Source organism: Patiria miniata, unplaced genomic scaffold (genome assembly GCF_015706575.1).
Source record: "Patiria miniata isolate m_02_andy unplaced genomic scaffold, ASM1570657v1 HiC_scaffold_6, whole genome shotgun sequence".
Classification (NCBI taxonomy): domain Eukaryota; kingdom Metazoa; phylum Echinodermata; class Asteroidea; order Valvatida; family Asterinidae; genus Patiria; species Patiria miniata.
In genome coordinates, this window is record NW_024037073.1 from 3,924,840 (window position 1) to 3,948,913 (window position 24,074).

General features: G+C 40.9%; 1 protein-coding gene across 2 annotated transcripts; it reads right to left on the bottom strand.

Moving 5' to 3' along the window:
- On the bottom strand, positions 1–23,374 carry LOC119742994 (exonuclease 1-like). Of its 2 annotated transcripts, none has more exons than XM_038219291.1 (14): positions 23,205–23,374; positions 17,652–17,887; positions 16,009–16,128; positions 14,078–14,201; positions 12,824–12,961; positions 11,840–12,052; positions 8,502–8,689; positions 7,565–7,661; positions 7,262–7,445; positions 6,120–6,447; positions 4,098–5,283; positions 3,365–3,425; positions 1,828–1,966; positions 1–300 (listed from the first exon to the last, which is right to left on the bottom strand). In XM_038219291.1, the coding sequence occupies exons 2-14, from the start codon at positions 17,810–17,812 to the stop codon at positions 162–164; spliced, it is 3,078 nt and encodes a 1,025-aa protein (XP_038075219.1). In that variant the 5' UTR covers positions 17,813–17,887; positions 23,205–23,374; the 3' UTR covers positions 1–161. The 2 variants fall into 2 exon arrangements, with proteins under 2 accessions (XP_038075219.1, XP_038075218.1); XM_038219290.1 differs by having other exon boundaries at positions 23,194–23,374.
- Positions 23,375–24,074: the final 700 nt, after the last annotated feature.

The following is a 24,074-nucleotide window of genomic DNA, read 5'->3' on the forward strand; positions in this document are numbered from 1 at the left end:
TCTACCAAACATTTACTTTATTTATCTGAACAAAAACGGTGCTGCTCAGTCAAATTTTGTACCGTAATTGCGACAGCTCAAAATTGATGGTCAAAGTTTACATTGTTGGGGCATTTTTTTGGTGGCTAGTTTCTTCCTCTGCTTTTCAAGACCCGTGACTTTCATTTGAAGATGTTTCGTTGCAATCGTACGATGCCCTTGCTACATAGACTGCTATCCCCCTCGGGCGTTTCATCACATATGATGTTCTGTTTGGACGGTGACAGGGGAGCCGTGGGGTTGGCGTCTTTCCTTCGCTCACTGCAAACAGATTTGGTAGAAACAAAAACAAGACCGTTGGTCAAAACCTGGTTCAATTTTGTAAAGCCCTGAAGCGGTTCTGTTTAAATCTGCCACATTTGTGAGGTTTTTTAATGGTTAACAAAGATGGTTTTTGAGCGATACTGGTAGACAAACACTTGACGTTTCAATCAGTTTTGTGACACTCTGCCTAAAGCTGTACCATAGTTGTAGTCACGACCTCAAAAAGTCTTTCACAAATCACAAGTCGATCACAAATCACAAGTCACAAGCTATTCAAAATAGCTTTAAAAAAGAACTTGTTTATTAGCATCCCCTGAACTTATTTGTGATGGATTTCTGAGTTGTAATAGACTCCAGCAAATTAAGGTGCTTTTAACCCATTAGCCCCCCTGTAGCACCCAAATCACCCGGCCAATTTCTCCCTGTAGTGTCTGAAAGTGCTCAAGCACCTAATGATATTATGGAACTGTCAGTGAATTAATACAATGTAATACAATTTAGTACATAGGTGCTAATGGTTAAACAACGCATGGGGTGCACTATTAGTTATCCCGCGAGCGCAAGTGAACACGGAATAATGTAGTGCGTCTTCGGCCTTGTGGTATGTGGGACACAGACGCACTACATTTTTCGTGTTCCATGAGCACGATAACCAATTTATCTTCAAGCAAACCTGACTCGCAGTACAATTGGAACGATTACGCTTTACACAAACATTTCAGTACTTTAGCGGATGCAGCTGGAATGTCGCTCGCATCTTGGAAGAGCGCAATGAGTAGGGTGCGATCCACGGTCCATATCACATTGTTGCCATGGATCAACCAATCAGAATCAAGTATTCAAGTTTACTTGAAGATACAGTCGAGTCTCGTTAATACAAACTCGTTCGGACCTAGCCAAATTGTTTGTTATATCAGAATTTTGTATTAAGAGGAACATCAGTCCCATTCATTGTGCACATAAATGCACAGTCGGGACTAAGACTTTATGTTTGTTATAACCAGAATTTTGTATTAACAGAGTTTGTACTAACGAGATTCGACTGTACATGTAAATTCTATTTCCTAGGGGCTTGAGAAAGTGAATTAAAACCCAAAATATTAACGCTTCAAATAGATACAAAACAGAACATTTGATTATCACCATGGAACTGTTGATTAAATTTTTCCACTTTTTTCCCCCCACCTCCTCCAAAAAGGAATATCTTCACCACGAAGATGACAATTCAGAAAACATGGAGCCCCAGTTTTGATAAATGGTTGTTTAAAAATAACTTGGCAATTGCTTGCAGAAACGCATGCCAAATGAGAAGTACGTTCAGTCGCTTTCATAGGTGCATCAGGCATGCAACTGATGTACACAACAAAGTTTTACAATACTTTATGCAGTGTTTTTCAGATTTTAATAGCACAAGTGCAGAGCGAAAAATGAGGAAATCAGCTGATACAAGGAAAAGGTGCATGTGTCATTGCTGGCTGTAGTCGAGTAATTCAGACACGCAGCCTATGGGCTGAGTATACTGACCTGCTTTTCTTCATGAAGGCAAATAGCGTCTGTTGTCTGGTACCACCGCCTCTATTCTCATCTGCCTTGGGAGTTTGCTTACTCTTCTGACGTCTGGACAGACCTGAGGCCTTGCACTGACCATTCAGTTTGGTTGAACCTTCAAGGAAAGACACAACAACAAGGGGGGGATAAAAGATATTTTTATATCTTCTTTAAAAGGACTTCTTGGGATCACTGGGAGGAAAATAAATATAGTCAAGTCCATCACAAGTCACCACAAGTCAGTTGCAAAGGTAGCAAATAGCGGGATTGGACAATGATGTCTTTGTCAAAGCTAATTATATAAAGAGCTTGTGACTTGCGACTGGATGACTAGTAATCGACTTGACTCTGAAAAATGAAACGCTTCAAGAAGAAATGTAATCGGAGTGAAATCAACGCACTCATGCACAGTTGCGATATATTCTGAAAAAAAAATTAGAAATTTGTCAAGGGATTTTCAAAAGCAATTTCAGAATTGATGATACGTGTATCAGGCATCCAACTAGGAATTTAGAAAAACAAAAACAAAAAACGAGGAAACCCCAAACCACACAAAGCCTTCGTACAGTATTTTTCAATTTGTAATGACATTCATGAGAAGTTAAAAAACGGGGAAATCAGCGGATCCGAGAAAAAGGTGCATGCCTGGTGCATCTTCAACTTTTGAACAATCAACTGGCATCAAGTTGAGAGGTGAGATTGGGAGTTCTAATATAAAAAGCTGAGGGCCCCAGAGCAACATAGGTACCCCTTAATCCTAACCCTGCCAGGCGCAACACGGTGCATCAGGTGGAAAAGCCTGGTTCACTTTGATGCATTTAGCTATCAACACCAGTACATAAACGGCCAGTTCTGAAACAATGAGAGCTAGTCCCATTGAACAATGCCACAGTTGTATCCTGCTGCATTCAGTGACCACAGACTCTGAGGCAGTTTGGCCTTGAGACTTTTAGATGGATCTTGCTACACTGGGCAGGCTCGTCATTTAGACAAGTGTTGCATGGTGCTGCGTTTGGCAGGGTTTCTAGCCAAAATACCCTGGAGGGTTAGGGTTGTAAAATACCCATTCCTTTTATTCTATATATGTCTATAGGTAAATACACCTTTATAATAAAACGTCAAGAATTCCAGGTTATAAAAGAGATTCTTTAAGAATCCTGAAATCCCGACAAATCTCACCCCTTCAAGTTACAGTCACTTAGTTTAACCTCTGGCCTGGAGTGGTACCACAGCCAGAGGCCAGTTTCCTAGCTTTGCCCAGCACAAAAGCCTGTTTAGCTCAGTAATATATCTGCAATAGCAAAAACTGGCTCCCACCCTAATTCTCATACAGTATGTATTGATTGAATATTGGGCGTCACTTGATTTTTGTATGCACTCAAATTTGCCAAGTAACAAGCAATGCAATATTTCACACTTAGTCCCTCACGTGAAACTGTCATGCTTTTGATTATCCAGTAACGATTGTTCCAAAAATGATTTTGAAAAATGACACAACTTGCAAAGTACCGACCTGGAAGCTTAGGGAAGACAGGTAGGGTTGGTGTGTCCTCCAAGTCAGAGTTGCTCTTCATCTGAGGGGGTTCAAATCAAGGTAAACATTCTTGTTACATTTGAAGATCCCACAACAAAGAATGTAAAGATTTCTCGTTTAATTCTAGCCTTTAACTCTGACAGTGAATTGCTAATTGAAATGAAATATTTCATTCATTGTATCATTGTATCAAGGCAAAAATCCAGCTTGCAGGGTTAAAGAATTGATAATGCACTTCATTGTGAGGAATCGCAAAGATCAATACTAAACTATAGATTGTGAACATAATGGTAATATTGAAACGTATCTTAGTTTCTGCGTTAAGAACTTTTATAACATGCAAATATCAAACAAAATCTGGGTAGAAAAACAAGCAAGTACAAAGTCCCTCCCAAAATTTTGGTCTCGGATATTTTGAGATGTCAAATAAGAATGGAACGTCTGCGTGGTGGGGATAACAGCAAGGTGAGTTTGCAGAAACACCTTGTGAAATTTTATGAGTATGTGATGGTTCTGAGGAAAACCGGTTTGAATCCAATGTCAAATGTCATTATTTATTCAGTTGACTAAACATAATATTGTGCTCCCTCAAAAACTGACTTTACAACAAAAACCAAGCAGGGGACTCCAAGAATACATTGTACAAAAGTAACATTATTTGATTGGTACGTTGTACACACATAATTGACTAATCAAATACAAAAGATGTTACCTTTTTCATCTTTCCTGTGGAAGTGTTCCTCTTCGTTTTTTCCAGTGGAGGTGTATTCTCATCGCTCTCTGAGGTCAGGTCAATAAACTCTTCCTTCTCATCCAAGGATGATGCCATTTTTCCTCTTTTAGCCCCAATTTTGGAGGTGGGTTCCGACAGTTTAGATGGATCTACAGTCCCTCTGTGTTGAACTTTTGGGTCTTGAGAATCAGAGTCTACATCCATAACACTGTCCAGAATGTCAATATCTTTGTCTGAGTCAGATGTTTGATTTGGGAGAACTTCCTCATGAGATTGTCCGTTATTGATCCTCATAAGATGTTCCTCTATGCCTCTCAATGGGCTGCAATTGTTGTTTGGTTCTTCACTTTCTCTTGGTCCAAGTGTCTCTTCCACAACATCATCTTGATCTTGGCTTTGAAATGAGTTGATTTGTGAAGAGTTTGTCTCTCCCATCCCGCAAGTCTTAGAGTTGTTGTGAGGCTGGCTGCTGAACTGACTGAGACTGAGCGAGTCTGTATCAATGCTGCACAGATTGCTCTGCTGAGATTCCAAGCTTACGGAGCAGCTCTCCTGCGACCAACCCTCCTGGGACGAGTCAAAGTCAGTAGCACCTTCCTGACCCTTGGAGTCGCTACGTTCCAGCTTCGCTGTAACTGTCTGTCTCTTGAATTCCTTCAGACTCCTGAATGACCTCGCCCTCCCACCTTCTTTCAAACTGGTGACAGACGTTGTTTTCCTAGACCAACTGAAGACTCCCTTCTTAGTGAAAGCCTTCACTGACGTTTGAGAGCTTTCCTGAGAGCCGACCTGATGAGATTCTACATCCAACTCCTGCGACTTAGTGAAGAAATCTTGAGATCCTGACAGATGTGGTTCCTTTGCGGTTTCTTCAGAAGACAGTGTTGGTGCACTGCAAGTAAACGGCAAGACTGGTGCAGACGTCGCTCTCTGGAAACGTTGCAGCTTGTTCAAAGTTGATGCCTTGGACCCTTTCTCTATCTGTACATTGCCATTTTGCATAGTCTCTGCACCAGAAGTTCCATCGTCTTCATTTGTTTCATTTTCACTGGTGTCTGTTACAGACGGTGCTTGACTATCAAGAAGCTTACAATCTCGCTCTGGGTCACTTTCATCAGCTTGAGCCATCTCATGTAGTACTGGGTTTGGTTCTGTTGCAAAAAATCTACAACAAATAGATAAACAAAATCTTGATTTCTGCAGGGAAGGAGAACATGTATGTATGTCCCTCAAGCTTCCCTCAAAATTGGTTATAATTCATCATACGATATATCTCACAACACAGAAACACTATTTTGGTTTGGTTTATTGAAGGACTTTGAAACATTCAGTCAGATATAAACATCTAGCCTCTTTTACATTGCATGGGACTCTACGTCTCATCTATGCCGCTATTTTAAAAAAATGTCAGGTATTGCCAAGTGTTAGATTTGACAGAGGTAGCTATCCCTCTTTTTGAAGTTTTATGCATTTTTGCTGAGAGCCTTTCTGAATCCTTCAAAGTCCATCAGACTGTTTAGGGAAGTTGTGTACTTTCCAAATGTAAAAACAGGATCTACCTTTCCCTAATTAACCCTTACCTTCCCAAATCCTCCAAAATCCTCTTTACAAAATGGAGGATTTTGCAGGATTGAGGCTATGTGGCAAAAATGTGCGGCTGATTTCGGAGGATGCACTGTGTCAAGGTCTTGGGCTGGGCCTTGTGTTGTTTATGCTCAGCCGTGCATAAATTTAGGCCTAGATTATACTTGAAATCCTGCGCACTGCTCCAGGATGTCACTTGCTCTGCCTCAACATGCTGACAGTGATCATGGAGGATTTTGCAGAATGAAGGCAGTGGTCATCCCTCCATGGACCACTTTCAGGCTGAATGCTATTTTTACACGGAGGCAGTTGGAATATTTTGCAGGATTGAGGTTGCATTCTAGCAAAAATGCCTAGGGAGTTAGGGTTTGGCATCTTTTCAAGTCTGAAAGACACTTGGAATAATCTCATCCTTACCTGCTCGTAACAACTGTACTTGACTTCAAGAGGTCCAGTCTAGAACTGCCACCCGTCCGACCCTTCGCAAAAATGTTCCTCCTGGAGAGAGTCTTGACGACGCGTTCCTCAGAACCAAACCCAACCGCCGACTTTGGAGGGCTGTCCCTCAACCTGCCTTCTTTCGAGAAGGGATTCCGATTACGGGGACCAGTTTTCCCTGGTACCTTGTCTTCATCTTCGGGCGTTTCCGGCACCACAAGATTTGGGTCTGCAAGATGTCTCTTGGATTTGGGAGATCCGTAAAGGGATGTCAGATCCTCATTGCTTGGGTCATCTTCATCTGCATCTTTAAATTGAAAAGGGTCAATGTTTTACTTTAGGAGGTCACTGCTAATTCTTACTTAAATGTATATACCAGGGAGGACAAGTTGGTGAATTTCTACAAGAATAAATCCAACTGTACGTAGAAATGTAACAAAGACAACCAAGATTAAATTAAAGAAAACACAGGTCTGTTCCATTGCATACCATTCGGGATCTATTTTTCATAAAGGTGGGGCCATGCAGGATTTTTTTTACATTGGCTTATATATCCAGCTGCCAGACCTCTGTTCATGAAACTCGGTAGTTCTTGAATCTGGAGTGCTGAATGGTAACAGAAGCAACCGATGGAAACTTATGTGCAAATGAATGTGTTTTCATCAGATGACGTAAAGATGTTTTATGATTTGACCTGTACAGGATATTTTGGCTAGAAACCCTGCCAAACGCAACAACATGCAACATTTAGTGCAGCAAGATCCATCAGGCAAAAGTCTCAAGGCCAAACTGCCTCAAAGTCTGTGGTCACCGAATGCAGCAGGATACAAATGGGGCATTGTTCAATGGGACTAGCTCTCATTATCTCAGAAGTGGCCGTTTATGCACTGGTGTTGATAGCTGAATGCATCAAAGTGCACCAGACTTTTCCACCTCACGCACTGTGTTGTGTCTGGCAGGGGTGGGCTTAATAGATTTCATGTGATAGTCTGTGGCCAATTTATGAAGGACATATGGCTTGTGTGCACATGACGCATGTGACTGATGTCTTGTGATGACTTGTGATGTCTTTTGGCGACTTGTGGAAATTTGATTACAACTCTGGGACGTAGACAACATACCTGGTCTGGGACGCTTTCTCTGCTGACCGTCCAGCTTCAGACCATTGACCATCAGCGTGACCTCCTTCCCTTGGGTCTTGGGTCGTTGCACTTCAGCCGGGTCACCCTCGGAAAAGTCCGGTCCCGGGCGGTAGTCCTTGTGCCAAATGCTGAGCCTGTGTCTGGGATTAGACTTGTCGTAAGGCTGTATTAGAAAGAAGGGAGAAAAAGAATAAGTTTGCACTAGTTTTCTAATTGTGGGAGAAACATTTTGAAAGAAAAAAAAAATTTAAAATTAAAAAAAAAAAAAAAAATTGTGTTTACCTTATTCCGTTCAGGTTGGAAATCAAAAATCTTGTTCTTTGTGTTGGGGTCGATGTTACCCAGCGCTTGCTGCAGAGCAAGTTCAGATGAACAGTAGCTAGGCCCAGTGATGTAAGGTGTAAAAACAGTAAACAGACTGATAAACGAAAAACACTAACTCTGAGGTTACGAGAACTCAAAATTCATTCATTAGATAAAGTAAGCAAGAACGCATCATTAAGAACTTGCTGGCATACTGTAACATGCATTTCAAATTCGATGTGCGATTGTAATTTATAAACTTTGTTTGGGGAAGGAGCACTGAGTATGCCTGTACCACCTGCGTGTGAGTATGGTGCCATATGCCATTAATAAGGGAATAAATGAGTGCTTGGCCGGTTTTAAACACCTTCGGCTCCAGTAATTATCAGCATCCAGACTCCAACTGGTCTTAAACATAGTGTTTAAACCGGCCAAGCACACATTTCTTTCCATTCATAAATGTAAAAAAAACAATTTTGTTCAACAATTGTACTTCATGTTTTTTTAAACACCCCTCTAGCTACATTGTATATTATGGTATGTCCCTCTCAGAAACAACTCCTTGTATGAACATTGGCGCACGCATCATGAGTACTGCGCGATGTGGCGCAGAACGCAGCTGTGCCAGTGCTTTGTGAATTTAGGACCATGAAATACTGACTCACTGGTAGTATTGCCCATGCCTACGTGAGGATTGTGAACGTTCAACCAATAAAACGGTTAACGGCACCGGATTTCAAATGAGTCCAAATTTCATGTGACACTGGAAAAGTGCTTATGACCAGCCAGCCAGTATTTATCAAACGTTTAAAACCGGCCACGTGATGGGCTCTCGACCAATAGGAATGGGTAAACTGTCTTAGGTATTTATGAATGGCTTCTGTCAGTCATCGGAAAATTCTATAGCAAAGGATACGGCCCAGCATAAGTCAATGATTCTTTGTCCAACTCGGCACTGTAAGGATGCACGGGTACCAGTCGCCGCTTGACAGGGTCAAAGGCCAACTGATAAAGGAAGGTATTATTGGCGCGGAGGAAACCTTCGATGTACTCAGGAGGGACTGTTACTTTCATCTTCAGATGGATGGGTAGTCGCTTGAGAACCTTTAAAAAGAAAAAACAACAGATTATTATGAGTGGACTCAATATGTAATATGGGTATAATCTTTTTAGTCTAGATATTTTTTTGTGGGAGTGGGGATGGGGAGACAAGAGTCTAAAACACAACCAACAGTTTCCAGAAAATATATCTAACCAGGAGTTATTTATTGACAATGCCTTGCTCGTAGTTGTCTTGACATGCACAAAACAATCTGTATTTGTAATGGCTATGGACCAATCGGTAATTGTGAAAAACAAGTCAGGTGTGTTTACAAACACAAATGCCCCGCAACCGTGACTGTTCCCATGACATAACACCACTCTTTTAAAGGGAATATACAACATTTGCAAACATCGAAAAATAAAACTACCAAGTTTTTGCGAAATACCTTAACAGGATGTTGGTAAATGACAGTCTAAAGCATCCTGTAAAATTATGGCACCTGGTATACTGTCATTTTCAAGAAAAGTGGTATTTTTGTATCAATTTCCAACGCTGATCGGCCGATCAGCGTTGGAAACAACTGGCTTTTTTTTCAAATACTAGCCCCAATTGACCATTGCACTTGTTTGCAATCGATTACAAACCTATAAACGGGTACGAGCCAGCTAGACTGGTTCCCTGACCTTACAATTCCCCCAAAGTATGTAAACTGCTCTGTTTCTTCTTATATGGAGTCAGGGAACCAGACAACAGGAAAATGATCGTTTTTCTTGGTTTTTATAGCATTTCGAACCCAAAACCTCCAAAAAGTTAGTGTAACTATATTTGCTTTATATTTCCAACCCCCCAATTCCATCCATTTCTGAAAATTACAGCAAAAGCAAATGATGTATATTCCCTTTAACATCAACTTACATGTACCTTGGTCACATGGAATGTTCATTGACAGCATTAGTGTCTTCTGTAGGTTTTATATGAATTAATCCCTAATCCCTATGATCTCAGAATAAATACAAGATTTCGATTGTTTTAGCCACTGTGACCTTGGCCCTTGACCTTTTGGCCCCAAATGCAAAAGGCTTCTTAGGATTACCAAGGACAATCCACAAACCAAATTTGAAGTTCATATGTAAAGTATTTCTCAAGTTATCGCGCTGACAAAATTTCTATTGTTTCAGCCACTGTGACCTTGACCCTTGACCTTTCGGCCCCAAATGCAATAGGCTTCTTAGGATTACCAAGAACAATACACAAACCAAATTTGAAATTCATATGTAAAGTATTTCTCAAGTTATCGCGCTGACAAAATTTCTTTTGTTTTAGCCACTGTGACCTTGACCCTTGACCTTTCGGCCCCAAATGCAATAGGCTTCTTAGGATTGCCAAGGACAATCCACAAACCAAATTTGAAGTTCATATGTAAAGTATATCTCAAGTTATCACGCTGACAAAATTTCTTTTGTTTTAGCCACTGTGACCTTGACCCTTGACCTTTCGGCCCCAAATGCAAAAGGCTTCTCAGGATTGCCAAGGACAATCCACAAACCAAATTTGAAGTTCATATGTAAAGTATTTCTCAAGTTATCGCGCTGACAAAATTTCTATTGTTTCAGCCACTGTGACCTTGACCCTTGACCTTTCGGCCCCAAATGCAATAGGCCTCTTAGGATTACCAAGAACAATACACAGACCAAATTTGAAGTTCATATGTTAAGTATTTCTCAAGTTATCGTGCTGACAAGATTTGTCCGGACACACACACCCACCCACCCATACTTGTTTCACATGACTAGTGTGGACTTTCCATTGCTTTCGTGTAGTTAAGAAAAACCAGTGAAAAAACTCATTTTTCTCAAACTGTGAAAACTCTTTCAACCCAATTTTTTTTCTATGATTCCCTTTAGTGTTTTTCTTCATTCTGCTACAGATAAACCTAACCCAAAAATGCCTCTAAACCTGTTTTCCAGAAATGGGGAAACACTGTGTGGACGTGGGGTAAGTCCACACAACGTCGGTGCTACCTACATTATGTGGACGTCTTTTGTTCGGAAGTCCACACTGCGTATGTAAGACAAGCTCACACACACACACACCCCCACCCACCCACCCACCCACGGAAGGACAAGGCGGAAACAGTATGCCCCTTCGGCTTCGCCGCGGGGCATAAAAATGTCCAAATTGCTGCACTAAGTGCTACAGACATCACTGTTTGGCTAGCATCTTCTAAATTCCTCAACAACAAAAATAATGACTGGAAAGGATAATTCGCCTATGCTATATCAAATGAAGATTTCAGCCACAGCGAAAGCATGATGTCCCCTATGTACGGGTTGGCCATTTTGGAAATCATTATGGAATGACTCGAAATTTGCCAACATGGGAGGAAAACACATGAGGGCTGTGCAAAAAATTAACGTTAGCAAACATGGGCCTTATTGACAAGTCGGCCATATTAAATTGAAAGCGAGGTAAAATCTTCATTTTTAGAACTTGCTAAAAAGAGAAATGAAAGCAAAGACATAAATTCAATTACATATCAATACCAGTCTGCTCTGATGAATAATTTAAAATATGTGATTAACCATGCCCTAATGTTTTAACCCTAAAGGGGCCGGGGGGGGGGGGACACTTCCCCTCAACATTTTCCGTGATAGCCTCTAAAAAAAAATTTCGCCACCCGAGCTGTTATGACTTTTTAGCCTCGAGCTTTGCGCATCTTTTGATACCAAAAACATAAAAATCAGACCACGGGTTGCCGCGTAGCAAAAACTTTTCTGGCGCTACGCGCCATGAAAACTGAATTTTCGCATATACGTCGTGTACATGTAGCAGAATTGCCATTCGTACATATGAATAATTAATTAGCCATAATTCCAAAACCCTTTGACCTATAGTCATGAAATTTCTTGGGTATGTTTAGGAAGAGTTGCTCTATGCATGTGCTGAGTTTCAAAATGTTTCGTCACTCGATGGCCGAGATCTTAGGGGGGGCGGAATCCGCTAGTGAGGCTAGAATGAACAAATGGTCTGGCACCCTCCCGTTCAACAGGTCACAATGTATAAAATACATTCAGGGAACATGACCAAAATGGCTTTCTCATGAATAAGGTCCATTAGCATTGTTAACTTAAGTGGAACACAAGGAAAGTTCTGTACCACTGTGCCAAACTGACTTATGTACAAGATATCCCATCAAACAAGACACTCACATGAGTGATATCTGGATTCGTCGCATTCTGGAAGAGTTTCTTAGCCTTTCCCAATCCTATCCCGGGCAGAGAGGCCAGGTAGTCGCAGCCGGATGCTATGCACATGTAGCGGAACTTGTCCAATGAGAATCTATCTCCAATCTTCATGGCTTGGTTCAACCTGGACGACACGATCTCGAGACCGTTCCCGTTCAAGTCAAGTTTGTAGATTATCTGAAAGGCGGCAAAGTCAGGAACACAGGGTGAATCATTGCTGCAATTATTGGACCAAGTACTAAATTTGAGTTTTTGCTTCAAGTCAATAATGCCTAATGGGTTACAGTTTGTGACTCTCGATAAAGAGTCTGGGGTTTGAATCCAGCTGTCGGCCGTATTTTTTGTGTCCTTGGACAAGCCACTGAGTGACAAAAAGTGTCTTGCCTAAGGACAAACATACCATATCTCCATGGACTGGAGCCCATGGGGATGTGGTCAAGGTGTGGGGTTCAAATCTCTTTTAGAATGTTTTTAGTTTCCCAAAATATACATTTTCTTACTTTTATTTGTTTTTTTTAACTTAAGTAGATTTTAATTTTACCAATTCACATCGGATGACATGTACACACGCAAAGGTTTTGAGGTATTCGGAACGGATGACGGATAAACACGCAACGAGCGAGGCCAGAAATATCTGTCTGTGACCCGCTCGCAGCGAGCGAGGCAAAAAAAAACAGGATGTGCTACCTGCAGATGACGGCCTGAACCCGTCTGCCATCGAGGTTCGAGAAAAACAATCCCGAGCCTGGGTCCGGTCGATGTCAAAATAATCCCGGCGCGAACTGGTTAAGTTGATGTAATTTTTCTTTCCGATTCATGACTCTGGAGGATTTTTCTTTAAAGGGAAGTTAAATCTGAGAACCATTTGGTTGACAATTGGCACATGCGCTCAACAGTCCACTTCCGTAAAGATAGTTTTAAAAAACCCTTGTGAGAGTTGAATCTTACCCTTGGGCAGCCAAAGGCCACTAGATCCGAGTCTTCAGTGATGACCGCCTGTGCCATACCGCTGATGGCTAAGTAAGCAAGTTGGGCGTCTGCCTCATACGGAGCCACTATGCAGTCCACACCCAGGGATCTTGCTGCCTGGATTATATTGATCAATAATAAAGGAAAAAAATGGTTTTAACCCTAACCCTCTAAAATCCTTAGTTTGAAAATCCACAAAAAGATTTGGGAGGAGTAATGAAAGGCCAATCTCTTTCCAATTTAAAAGTTTCCTTAATTTTATTTCAATTCAAACAAAACCAAAAAGTCTTAAAATGCGATCATCTCATCCCAGGCAGTCTTGGCAAGTGTTGTCAACATGGACCAAATCTCATTTGCATTGTGGATTCTATTTTTTTCATTGTGGGGGGGGGGGATGGGTAGGTCAGACAGTATTCCAAATGTCTTTATTAGCACTTAGCCTGCTGATAATCAGTGTTGTATTCGAGTCCCTGCAAGTCCATCACAAGTCCATCACAATTCCATCACAATCCTTCACAAGTCCAACACAAGTCCATCACAAGTCCATCACAAGTCCTTCAGAAGTCCAACACAAGTCCATCACAAGTCCAACACAAGTCCAACACAAGTCCATCACAAGTCCATCACATGTCCATCACAAGTCCAACACAAGTCCTTCAGTCTCAAGTCAATTCACTAGCTACATGTATTTAAATAAACTGTTACAACAGCATTCCTTTGTCATTGTTCATCCAGTTACTTGTGACTGGAGCTGTGAAAGGACTTGTGAATGGACTCAAATACAACACAGCTGGCAATGCTGGGACTTACACCTTGCCAAGAGAAAAATCTTGAAGCACAGAATTGTAAGTTACTTGATGTACTGGTATGCATCCAGGGCACACAAAATTTCTAGCTTTCCTGTGACATAGGCTCAGTATAATTAAAAATCCATCTAGAATTAGTGAAGATTTTCTACTAGAGTGGCTACATGCATCAACTGCTTAGACCTTTCCGAGATATAACTAACATTTGGGGTCAAATTCATGGCGCTGCTGAACACAGAAATATGGTAAGCACAGAATATCTTTGCTTACCCATATTAGGTTACCAGCCAAAACGTCATGTGACATACACTGCTTGTGACTGGTTGCCCGCTGATCTTCGCTAAGCACACAAAATTGCTCAGCAATAGTTTTTCTGGTTTTTTTTTTCAACTCCACGAAACTGGTACCCTGCTGGCTCCACATTTACCTTAATGACCTCCAGTGCCATGCGAGGAGTGACGTTGATACACTTGCTGAAGCAATCCCTGGCTTCCGATACTTTGCCTTCCCTCAGGAACTGTTTACCCTTCTTACTGTAGAGCTCACGTCTCCTGCACAACAAATTTAGAAAAAACAAAAGAGAAAAACGCATTATGATTTGTGCGATACAACTGTGCAAAACAGTCTTTGTAGACGTACAGCTTTATGCAGAAGGTTGCAATACATTTGCACATCACACTCCTCTGACCACTTACCATTTTTGTCTGAATAAAAATCGATGCAATCAGTCAAAGTGATTTCCTAAAGTTTTAACTTTTCCTGAAGCATTTTGCCAAAATCAATGGACATTTCGAAGGCATTTGACTGTTAAAATAGTGAGAGGTGTTTCTAAGCAACCCACACAATTGGTTTCTTAACTAATAGAATGACTATTTCACAGGGAAAACAATTACTGACCAAGTTATACAAATTAAATCCCAAACAATGCACTAGTTGCCAGATTTATTCGCACTTACTAAACTTCCAGCATTTTCTACCACTGCACACTTTGTTTACAACTGAACCTTTCACAAGACATTAGGCTTGGGCGAATCCAGGCCGGAATCGAATAGAATCGACTCCAAATTCGGAATTCCAAAAATGCTGGATTTGCCCTAGCCTACAAGGCATCAAGTTCCAGTGGCTCGGCTCTACCTTTCTCAATGCTGCAAAATCCTCAATCCAGGGTTCCCAAAGGAATCATGATTTTCCAGGAGAACACTAGGGCTTGCCATGACCAATTCCTATGCTGTTTTGTCACCTTACGAGCCTATTTACAATACACTGGTCAGTCATCCCACTGAGGCAAGGGATGCCACTCCCTTTCAGCCTTCCAGTTTGACACGAGACCACTGAACACCACAAAAGCATCACAACAGTGCACTGAGCATGCAAAAAGTATAGAGCACACATGTACCCACCCATGCATAACGCAATTCCATGGCAACATATCCATGACTTTCCATGATAACTTTAAATTCCAGGATTTTTCTGTGACTACGGAAACCCTGACAATCTGTTTAAATGATTCTGTCGGGCACGTTAAGTGGATCTGCACAAAGGTAACATGATAGCAACTACCCAAACATTAGTTGATTAGGCCAAAAAAAAGAAGTCTCCAGTTTCTAATATGCACGCGCGTCGCCGTAGCCATGCGTGTCAGCAAAATTTTAAAAAAAAAAATTTCAATGTAAGATGATGTCTCAAAACTGCCAAACTCACTGGTTTGACTGGAATACTGCTGCTGCACAATTTTAACGTGTTTTTTTATGGGAATACGATCGAGTATAAGCTTTAAATATATCATGCATGCAACTGGGAACTTACAAAAAAAGAGGAAATTCAAATCTTTCCAAGGCTTGTACAGTGTTTTTCTATTTTCAATGGCACACATGGGAAGTAAAAAAAGAGGAAATCAGCAGATCCGAGGAAAAGTTGCATATGATATATTTATATGAGGCCACTCTGGGCTCCCATACATTTTGCACTAAATTTAGTCGGCCATCATTTGCAGTCATCAGCCGACATTTGAAGGGAAAAAAAGTCACCAAAAAAAAAAAAACCACATCGCCTCACCACTTTTGGGGCAAGCTCCATACCAGAAACCAGACTTTTTTGTGGCCTTATGTAGTGTACAGTAGTGATTGCACAACCAGTGATGATCAACTGCGTGTGGTTTGAACAACTGAACAACTGAAAGGTTGCGCCAACGCATTACAGCATAAGCCATCAATCCCGCCAGTTCTGCAGTGCGCAACCGATAGATGGATTACATTTTGACCTGCGCTATCGACCGAATAAGTCAATGTGCTCAAAACTATTTCAAACTTGATTCAAATGGCTGAGTGATGCGGTCAACATCCAGCCCATTCTACTTACTCCCGTCTGCTTTCTTCCACCGATTTCTTGGCTGGAAGGTGACTGCCATCAAATACCAGAATCGGCCTGATGTCCATGGATCGAAGCATGTTGATAAACTTCAAACAGTAGCGCACATACCTGGAGTGATACATTCCAGATAGAAAAAAAAACAATTTGAAGCTTTAACGTTCAAACCAAATGGAAATTTACACTAAAGCCTCTTCCTCAGACTATGTTAAAGGGAATGTACATCATTGGCTTTTGCTGTAATTTTCAGAAATGGACTATTTGAGGGGTTAGTAATAGTATAATAGATCAAATATTGTTACACTGACATGTTTGAAGTTTTGTGTTCGAAAATGCTGGAAAAGCCAAGAAAACAAAAATGTTCAAGTAATCTGGTTCCCTGACTCCACTGAAGATGAAATGGATCAATTGATAGATGCCGGAAATGGTAAGGTAAGGGAACCAGTCTAGCTGGACTGCACCCGTTCATGAGCACATAACCAATAGCAAACAAAATTTGCACTGAAAAAAGTGGCAAATTTGGAGCAGTAGTTGAAAAATAGTTAGGTTTTTCCAACGATGGTCGGCCGACCACCTTTGGAAATGTATACAAAAATACAATTTTCTTGAAAAAGACTTCACACCAGGTGCCATATTTTTACAGGATGCTTTTAGACTGTTATTTACCAACATCCTAGTAAGGTATTTCGTAAAAACTTGGTAGTTTTATTTTACGATGTTTGCAAATGTTGTATATACCCTTTAATGTCCCTGAAGCAGAAAATGGATCTATACTAGTGCTGTGCAACTACACGACTAGTGAAGACGATAAATGGAATACATTGATAAAGGTACATGTAGTTCTATCTACCGGTATGCTAAGGACGCATTCTGAATAATGTCGCACTTACCAATTTTCTTGTTGGTGGAGTTTTATTCCAGTTTTTACAGAGTAATGTTACTGGATGAAATTTCAATCATTTCATATATATATTCCAAATGCATGAATTAACTTGTACATTGATCTTCCCATGAACTTTCCCAATGAATGTTCCAACCAACTAGTCCCAACAACTAGTTGCAGCGCAACCATTAGTCATGGCAGCACAAGTATAGTCACGGCACCAGGACTATTCTTGGCACCAGGACTAGTCTTGGCACCAGGACTAGTCAGGGCACCACGACTAGTCATGGCAGTGATGACACCACGACAAGTCACGGCACCACGACTAGTCATGGCACCACGACTAGTCACGGCACCATGACTAGTCACGGCACCACCACTAGTCATGGCACCACCACTAGTCACGGCACCACCACTAGTCATGGCACCACCACTAGTCACGGCACCACCACTAGTCATGGCACCACCACTAGTCACGGCACCACCACTAGTCATGGCACCACCACTAGTCATGGCACCACCACTAGTCATGGCACCACCACTAGTCACGGCACCACCACTAGTCATGGCATCACGACTAGTCATGGCACCAGGACTAGTCATGGCACCACGACTAGTCATGGCACCACGACTAGTCACGGCACCACGACTAGTCGCACCAGCACATGCTATACCAAATCCGGAAGTCTCTCTTCTCGTTGGGGCATTAGTATCAAGGAGGGGCATTAGCATCATCCCCAAATCTACTCACATATCAGTCTCCTCCCCTTTGGCAAGCTGCATGGCACAACCAAATGCTCCTCTATGGATCCAGCAGTAGGTATCCACCGCTACGGTGTAGCCACTGTACTTCCTGACATTGACGCGGTGGGTTGCGTCCTTCAGGAACGGCAGTAATCCTTGTATACCCATACTGCACTCCAGCTACGCACAGGCTTTTGTTAGTTTGGTGCTTGATGACAAATGCAGGTTTAGCATTGCTGATTCCTACCATGTAATGAGAATAATTATATGAATTCAGAAAGAAAGATTTCAAACAGCACAGAACTGCTCTTTAGATTTAAGAATCATAAAATGAATTATTAGTTTATCATCCCATTGAAAAAATTCAATTTGAAAAGCAAGAGTTATCCCCTAACCCACCTCACTCCTCCAAAATCCTCCTGGCGGTTTTGGAGGATTCTAGAGGATTGAGGATGAATGGTGATTGAATCAAATGAGGATTCTGGAGGATTGAGGATGAATGGTGATTAAAGCACATGAGGATTTTGGAGGATTGAGGATGAATGATGAATGAAGCACAAGAGGATTTTGGAGGATTGAGGATGAATGCATTTTGAGGCAGGACTGTCTGATGATTTTGAAGGATTTGGTGTTGGTTATCCTTCATTTAAACACGAGTGCAAAGTTTTGGGATGAGGAGGATTTTGGATTGAGGATGAATGCATTTTGAGGCAGGACTGTCTGACAATTTTGAAAAATTTAGGCAGAGTTGAAAAATTTTGGAGGATTTTGGAGGATTGAGGATGGTTGCAAGCAACAAGGGCCTAGGGGGTTAGGGTTAATAATTATACAACACAAAAGACAGGACAAGTTGGTGAGCAATCTCTAATCCGATCAGGACTACAGAAACACACGAAAAGTACTTGGACACATGCACTATTTGGCCAAGATGGCTAGGCAAGTGAAAAGTTGAAATAGTGTGATTTATTTTGATACCAAATATAACTGAAAAATAAAGTACTTTATAGCAACAAAAGCGAGGGCCTTTAGTTTTAAGGTGTACATTCGATTCTTAAAAAAAGGCGAAAGAAATGGAAAGCTTCAGTAGAAAGAGGACAGTGTACACTTCATTTTCTTATGAAACACGTGCAGGAGACTGTTATATTTTTGGTCCAAATTGCCGGTTAAAAAATGAGGACTTTTGTGAGATTTCATAATTTGCAATCATAATGTACGCGGGTAAACGTACGTATGTATGGGCCTGAAAAAAATTCTGTGAATAGCACGTGCGCGAACACGCAATGAATGACTTATGAATATTAAGCAGGCCATCTCCAGCTAGCTAGCAAGACCAATCAGTGGGCGTATGGGGTCAAAAGGTCATACCGTGCATGGGCCTTGCTCTATGCTTTTACAATGGCGACGACCTTTTCGCATTGTGAAAAATGGAGTGGAAACATTAGGTGTACATTGAATTCTTAAAATATTAACAACATCAAGTTCACGAGACTTTTTGTAGATGAAAGTTCACTCTTTCCTTTGATTACCTCAACATTTGGGAGACTCTCCTCGTTGTTGGAAAAACAAAAATTCCATCACGTAATTTTTTAGTCGATTTGTCCATGAAATAAAATAGTCAAAATTCATCGAAATCCTTTTTTTATGAGAAAAAAAGACCTTGATAGATGTATATATTAGGTCTTTAACTACCCAAAACAGCTTAGTTTGTATGGATCGTTGTGGTTTGGCAGGGAAATTGCGAATTTTCTGAAGCCCTTTTTACGGCAATCGTTTGCTAGCCTCACGTTGCTGTCAGTTGCTTGCGGAAGAGAAAATAGAGCAGCTCCCGGTACGCATGACACGGCAACTGACTGCAAAAAGAAAACAGTGTCGACCGTCTTTGGAAAGATTCCCATATCTGGCCATCACTTGTCACCCCTGTGCACAAACCCTATGGGACTGGTCGGAAAATTTCTAGGTGTTTTCTCAGTAAAAATTCAAAAATTGTCCTTGCTTATTTTGACTTTTTAGGACATATTATCACTTTCTGATGGTTGATAGATCATTTATTAAGGGAAAAATTACTGATATGAATCTTTCCCTGACTTTTTCAAAATTCAAGATGGCCGCACACCAAAACGGATGAGTGCAAAAAGTGCTGCGAAAGTATGCCATATTTATTTGTCTCAACATTTAGTTTGGAAAGAATGTTGCAGCCTGATGCTGCTTTTTTTCTTCATATATCTCAATGAAGGTCAGTCATTGCAAAAATGATGATAAGACATGAATCTGGGACTGAGAAATATTTCCAACTTTGTTAGGAAATACTTACGGAAAAAAAATCCATACTGGGCCACCACTCAGAGCTCCTGCACAAAGTCTATGGGCCATGACAGAACATTTTAGGGTACTATTAGGCAAAAAAAAAAAAGTCTCCGGTTTCTGGTATGGAGCTTGTCCAAAAAGTGGTGCGGCGACGCGGCTTTTTTTTTTTTTTTTACCTGACTTTTTTGCTTCAAATGTCGACTGATGACTGCAAATGGTGCCCGACTAAACTAAGTGCAAATATATGAGAGTTCAGAAAGGCTACATTAAGCTTATTCTCGATCATAACCCCATCTAAAAACACGTTAAAATTGTGCAGCAGCAGAATTCCAGTCAAACCGGTGAGTTTGGCGGTTTTGAGACATCATCTTTCATTGAAAAAAAAACTTTTTCATTTTGCCTACGCGCATGGCTACGGCGACGCGCGCGCATACCAGAAACCGGAGACTTTTTTTTTTTGGCCTTATCAAAGAATTTTTGCACTCCTTAAACAGTATTTCTTCATCAGGTTTACAACTTTGCATACACTGGTTCCCTTCGCGTGCTAACGGAATCAAGGCTATGATGAAGGACCGGAACCAGTGACTTCTGCCTATAATACCACATACATCGTATTACCATGCATGATGATCATGCAATCAGCCGAAGTTGGATCGTAAAAATACCAAACAAACAATTACATCGATGGAGAAAGAGAATTTCTGGGAATTAATTAATTCACAGAACGTGATCTTTATTTTCTGTGTATGTGTTTCCATTAAAATGACGAGATTGCAAAGCTCGAACTTGTGGCGAAACATCGTTGCATGTTTCTGCAGTAGTGCAACATTTTCGGCCACGTGGGATGGGCCGTATACAGTGCAGTGCACACTGATACTGCACCGTGTGCACGGCACGATGTTCGGCCGGCCAGACTGAATGTTGGCGGCGCCAGCGGCTGAGATGTACGTTAACTCTTTCAGTGCCCGCGAAATTTGAAAAGTTTAACCCTAAAGCGCCCAACTTCGAGCGTTTTTGTTTATTGTTCAAAATTCTGTAAAAAAAAAAGGAAATAAGTTTTACTCACTAAATTTGTTGTTGTTACTCTCTGGTATATCCTTGATATATTGGAAAGTCAAAAGTAGTCACAAACATAGTGATACACCCTGAAACACTGGCCTGAACACAGGGAGATTCCGCACTTTTTGCAGAAAATACGAGATTTAGTGCTGCGCCCTCTCGCAAGAACTCGAATGAAAAAATAAATACAGGTCGTACATGCATGAAAATGGTACCATTAGAAAGAGCAAGAGCGCCCCCTTTTGATAACATATTTACTCTACCTCGTACATGTACGAGGTTTGGCAATTTTAAGTACGAACATTTACGAACATTACCTCGTACATGTACGAGGTTGGCGCTATTGGACTAACAAATATACCTCGTACATGTACGAGTTTGGCACTGAAAGAGTTAAGAATATAGTGGAATCACCCACCTCAAATATATATTTAATTTGGTGAGGCAAGTTTTAATCACTTTTGATGGCCAGTCTTGATAATTTTCGTGGCGCAAATGAAAATAATCCAGGCACAAAATAAACATGATTCCTTGCTCTACACCATTTTATTGCACTCCATTCAATCAGTTCCCCAAAAAAATTGGCGAAATAATTTTTTCGATCTTCGAAAGGCATGCAATCGGAAGCAAAAGTGATTTTTTTTCCTTCACCTTAATTTCTTAATTTGAAACTTACTTGTAAATGTAATCCATACTTTTCTAGTTCAAGAAGCTTTAACACAGGTTGTGAAATGTTGAGTTTTTTTTTAAGTTAACAATTTTGATTTTTTTTCTTTAATTACAAAAATATAAGGGGCCTACAAGATCTCCTCTGAATTTTAAGGAAATTTCTTAAGTTTAAGACCCACAGATTTGCTCTAAAATGCACCAAAGAGCTTCTAAAGTTTAACATTTTAAACCCCACGCAATGGCTTCGCAGGTTGTTGAATCACAGCAAAACTTCCCCCACAGGTTTGAAAAAATCCTGGGGAGAACCTTGGGATGGTACGAATTAATTTGGAATGAAATGTATCAATTCAATATCTTGAATGCTTGAATAATTGAACAATGTTTTTATTTAAAAAAAATTGCGAAAGAACACGCATGGTTTATGAAGATGCACAACTGAAATGAAATAAAAAATACAAAATAAAATTATTTCCCTACCTACCTACCTGGATTTTTTTCAGGCTGTTACCGTAAACACACCATTTTTGGGGGGGGGGGGGCCTTAGGAATATGAATGGTGGCCCAGTATGGAATTTGTTCCCTTTCCTTAAGTTTCACTAACTTATCAAATGCAATTGTAATGGAAAAACATTTCAATTAAAAAAAAATTACAAGTATTAGCATTTTAAATACTAAAATATTGTCTTAAAAGAAAGATTAAGTACTTTAATGAGTAGTTTTTTTAATACAAGGACTTTTTACACGGTGATACTGATACTAAATTTCAAAGGGTCATTTCACATGACTCACTAGCTTGAGTAACTCACTCCAGCTTAACATGCTCATCAGGAATTCACATGTGAATTCCTGATAAGCATGTTAAGCTGGAGTTATACCGAAGCTATAGCCCAGGTTGGACTCTGTTGTGTACACGCAACGGAGTCCAGGGTATGAATCTCTGCCACAGTGAAAAAAATTATAACACATTTTTTCATATTTCTACCTGACGGAGGAAGCTGAAATTTCTCTTTCATATTCCTTGTGTCCTGAATTGTGCCTGTGCTGGGCTTAGTTAGAAAAGGCAAATATGGCCGCGGACGGCGTGTTTACCCAAAAATAAACTGCAATCCCACGCTTTCGCGAAAACATTTTCAGTACGAACTCCCCGTCATTGCCCGTGTGAAGATTACGCGCGCGTGCATGCACACCTAGCACGCTGCCGCCACGGCAGCAAGCGGCAGCAAACAGCACGCGAGCGTAAGTCTTCCCGCGGGAGTTCGTACTGAAAATGTTTTCAACGAAAGCGTAGAACTTGCGTCCCCATAGCAAAAAAAATGAGAACATTTAATTTTTATCGCTATGGCGGTACAATTTATTCCCTGCCCCTGGACGTCAGTCGTAATGCAATGCTTCTCAACATGCTCAACAGCTCAAGCTATAATTCACCGACAGCCCGGCTAGTGTCAAAAAAGCAAGTCCATGCATGGAAATCTGAGGAAATTTATTTCCAAAAGTTATTCAAAAAATGCGACATTTACCTGGTTGTTACCTTTCACAAAAAGCGGCTCCTTTTCACGAAATAGGAAGAAAACAACATCAAGGGTGGCCTCGCTATGCTGCAGCAGTGTTTGCAAAATCGTGATCGCGGTATTCGGTTTTCGCGCGATACATCCTCGAACTGACATGATTCTAAAAAGGTGCATTTATATCACTATTTAGGACTAATTAGCAAAATAAAATTAACTAAAAAAATTAAATCTCATCGTAAATCTGAATTTTAAAATATCGATGACTTTTTCTGTTGATATTTACTGATACTGTCAACATTTTGAGAAAAATATACTGAAAGAGACGTAGTGTTACATGCACCCACCCATTGATCTACACAGAGATCAATGCATGCACCTCAACCTCGTCCCCACTGCGTCAAGCAGTACGCTGTACCCGTTCACAATCACAACACCCCAGCATACTGGCGTCGCCATGAGTCGGGGGAGGGGGGGGGCAGCACATTTCCCCCCGAATGACTTGTACTTTTTCCAGCATTACTCTCAATTTATCAGTTTTTTTCGAAGATGGGCGGGGACATTTGCCCACCCCACCCCCATTGACACACCTGCAGACGTCCATTTTTTATGCTCGTCTTCTTTGGGTGAGAATTTCTCGAAAAGTCAACTGAAAATGGTCAACCCACCCAAAAATGAAAAGAAAATGAAAGATGACATGTTGATCATCATTTCTCTGTGCAGCTTAACTATATGTGAGAGTTCTGAGGTATTTCTAAAAGCATTTTGAAATATGGGCATTTGCATCATCCACGACGGTCGCGCCACGATTTATAGCTGGTTACCAATAGCAATCATTCCCATACCAAAGTGCAGAGGGGACCAAGCACAGTTTCCATCATAGTTTACGATTA

What these genes read in the sequence shown, in the direction of transcription:
- LOC119742994 (XM_038219291.1), bottom strand. Translation starts at nt 17,812, where the DNA reads ATGGGTATACAAGGATTACTGCCGTTCCTGAAGGACGCAACCCACCGC. An exon ending in TGGCCTTTGGCTGCCCAAGG is followed by an intron (nt 12,053 to 12,823) that starts GTAAGATTCAAC and finishes GCCGCCTTTCAG; the next exon opens with ATAATCTACAAACTTGACTT. An exon ending in GCCTTCATGAAGAAAAGCAG is followed by an intron (nt 301 to 1,827) that starts GTCAGTATACTC and finishes ATCTGTTTGCAG; the next exon opens with TGAGCGAAGGAAAGACGCCA.